The following is a 2,614-nucleotide window of genomic DNA, read 5'->3' on the forward strand; positions in this document are numbered from 1 at the left end:
CATCAAATCAACTTATTTAATGGTGCGTTAACTTTTAAATTGAAATTGATAATTGTTGAGAATACAAAGAATCAACTTACATAAATTATAACGAAAAGATAGTACGATACAAAGATTAAATTTTCAAATTGACTTTTAAATTTTCATTAATTGAAAAGGAAGCGGAGAAAAAAGTTTGGACTCCTTAGTGGCCCAAGGGCTTAAAACAGAGTCCATTGGATTTACTTTGCCAATCGCGGCCTAGAGGCCCTGGACAGTTTGAGTCAGTTCTCTGGAAGTGAAAATTTTTAGATCCAATAGTTTTATGACAACATACATTCCTTTCCTATACAATTGTTTTTTCTTTGCCAAACATATGCTTAGAATTTAGAAGTGAGTGAGCATCTCTCAACAGGAGAGAAAAAGATAGAAATCTGCATCGACACTCAACCAGTAACGGCCATTATCTATTTCCATGCTAATAGAATCGATTGTTCTTTCCCATGTTAGTGAAGGAATCAATTCCACTCCATTTAGTTGGATTTGATCCGTTGCTCTGTGAGCCACACCATCAAGCAGATACTTGGATATAACCTGCACCAATAGGTTCGGCCAGGGCAGGTTCAGGCGCCGGTTGGTTCCAGTGTGCAGCTTCTAGAACTAATAGGTTCGAGAACGATATCATTTTAAGGTAGATTCATCAAGGAAAAAGAACAGCGATTACCCAGAATACTTCTGAGACAGAAGCTAGCATATTTATAAAATTGTAATAGAATTCAAGGATGACAAGTTATAAGTCCTCTAAACAGAGAAATAACAAAACAATTCACATAACAAAGAGCAGACAAACATCATATGCCGACTAGTCCATTAGACTCGCAAGAAACTCGAGACCACACTCTACACATCTTCTTCCTGGTATAGCTTCATAATCTCAGCACAGCCAGCATCAGCCTCATCAGCCATGAAGCCCATGGCATTGGCAAAGCGGGTGTTGGATGCAATGCCATTGAAGTTGGTCAAGATCACACGGGCACGTTCACGACCTGGGGACATTTTGGCACAGTCAGGCTGGGAGCTCTTAACAAGAATGGCATCACAGATCTCATCCAAGTGATCCTCAGACACAACAACCTTGTAATGTCCAGTTGAATCTGTGTATCCCTCCTTCTTGTACACAACTTGGCCGGTCTTCCTGTCACTGCATTCCACCTTAACCTTGGCACCTACAAAGCACAAAGACACAATAAACCAAATTTCAGAACCAAAAACAACAAATTGTACCATTAATCACCCAACAGTAAAATCTAATAAAAAAAATTCAATTCCCAAAATACCAAAAGCCAACGGATTTGATCGGAGAACCATAAACTATATTCCATCTCCATAAACCAGCAATTTTGGTCCAATAAAATTATGACCAAATGTATAATTTTGGAAACCTATAGCTTTCCCCTTTTTGGTTAAAATCACATCTTTATATCGCCCAGAGACACAATCACCCTCACGACAAGGGTTGATCCGTCAGTTGCAAAATTATAGTAAAAGAAAAAGTAGTTTCAATATTTTTAGGCTAATTGCCTTCTGCCGTTTCTACAAGATGTAAACTTTTGTGGTTTTCACTAGTTCTGTAAAAGACCAGTTGACGACCAGTCCAACATTATCTTACGTTCCATACCCCTATTTACTTGAACTCATGTAACATCAAAGCCTCAAACTAGTCCACAGATCTACCTGTTCACAAACTAAGAACCCAGATCTAACAATGCCACCAACATAACACACAAAAACTGACACAGGAAACATAGATAGCATAAAAGAATGACAGAAACGGAAAGTACCAGCCATGTTTCTAGTCTTAGGGGTTTCAAAACCAGCACGGCAACGGTCACAGTACACCTGTCCTTGCACCACCAAAGGGTTCTTCACCATTCGTGTTGCACTGACCAGAGCTGGCAGCACACATAGTGCAATGAGCAACAGTACTTTGGCCATATTTTTTTTGCTTATTTCTCTGAAATCTGGGTTTTTCTCGAAATATGCTGAAGAAACGGAGAGAGGGCTTGGAGATTAAATTCTTAGCAACAAATTAAAAGGCATAAAGAGAGGGTGATGATAAAGCGGAGTGATACAGGGAAATTAAAGAAAAGTGAAAAAATTGAAAACTGGCTAAGCCGCGTTAAGAGAGTGTTTCCAGGTGTGGTCGATAAGAGAATAAGAGTTGCTGTTTCTAGATGCCACGTCAAAGCGGTGGTGGCTTTTGGGTAATATTGAAGGGAAGAAAGGGTGTTTTGGTGGATTAGATGGGTTTAGGATGGTGAGGTGGGGAGGTTTTATTGGGGGCTGGAAAGCGGATTGGAGAGGGAGAAAGTAGAGGATATGACACGGGTCGTGGTTGATTGCAGCTGGCATGTGTCGGTGGGAGGTGGTCACATGGGGTCTTTGAGAAGGATGCCAAGGCAAGCAAAGTTGAGGGCTGGGAGTGGGATGGCAGTAGCATTATTATTAGGCAACTGTTTTCATCTCTTTCTTCAATCACCACCACCAATCACGCTCGTGAAGCCAGTCCATTTGTGTTCATACATGACGAGGTGAATCCATGATATGGACTTAGGGCCAAGTGCCCAAGTTCCTT

The 2,614-nt window shown here is 40.7% G+C and overlaps 1 protein-coding gene across 1 annotated transcript; it reads right to left on the bottom strand.

Annotated features, from left to right (window-relative positions):
- Positions 687–2,186, bottom strand: LOC18592196 (major pollen allergen Lol p 11). Its single transcript, XM_007018783.2, has 2 exons — positions 1,821–2,186; positions 687–1,205 (listed from the first exon to the last, which is right to left on the bottom strand). Exons 1-2 carry the CDS (start codon positions 1,972–1,974, stop codon positions 880–882), a joined length of 480 nt encoding a protein of 159 aa, XP_007018845.2. The 5' UTR covers positions 1,975–2,186; the 3' UTR covers positions 687–879.

Source organism: Theobroma cacao, chromosome 8 (assembly GCF_000208745.1).
Source record: "Theobroma cacao cultivar B97-61/B2 chromosome 8, Criollo_cocoa_genome_V2, whole genome shotgun sequence".
Taxonomy (NCBI): Eukaryota; Viridiplantae; Streptophyta; class Magnoliopsida; order Malvales; family Malvaceae; genus Theobroma; species Theobroma cacao.

Excerpts from the sequence above, each read along its gene's own strand:
- LOC18592196 (XM_007018783.2), bottom strand. The coding sequence starts at position 1,974 with ATGGCCAAAGTACTGTTGCTCATTGCACTATGTGTGCTGCCAGCTCTG. Across the intron at positions 1,206-1,820 it reads TAAGACTAGAAACATGGCTG|GTGCCAAGGTTAAGGTGGAA; the intron begins GTACTTTCCGTT and ends TGTGCTTTGTAG.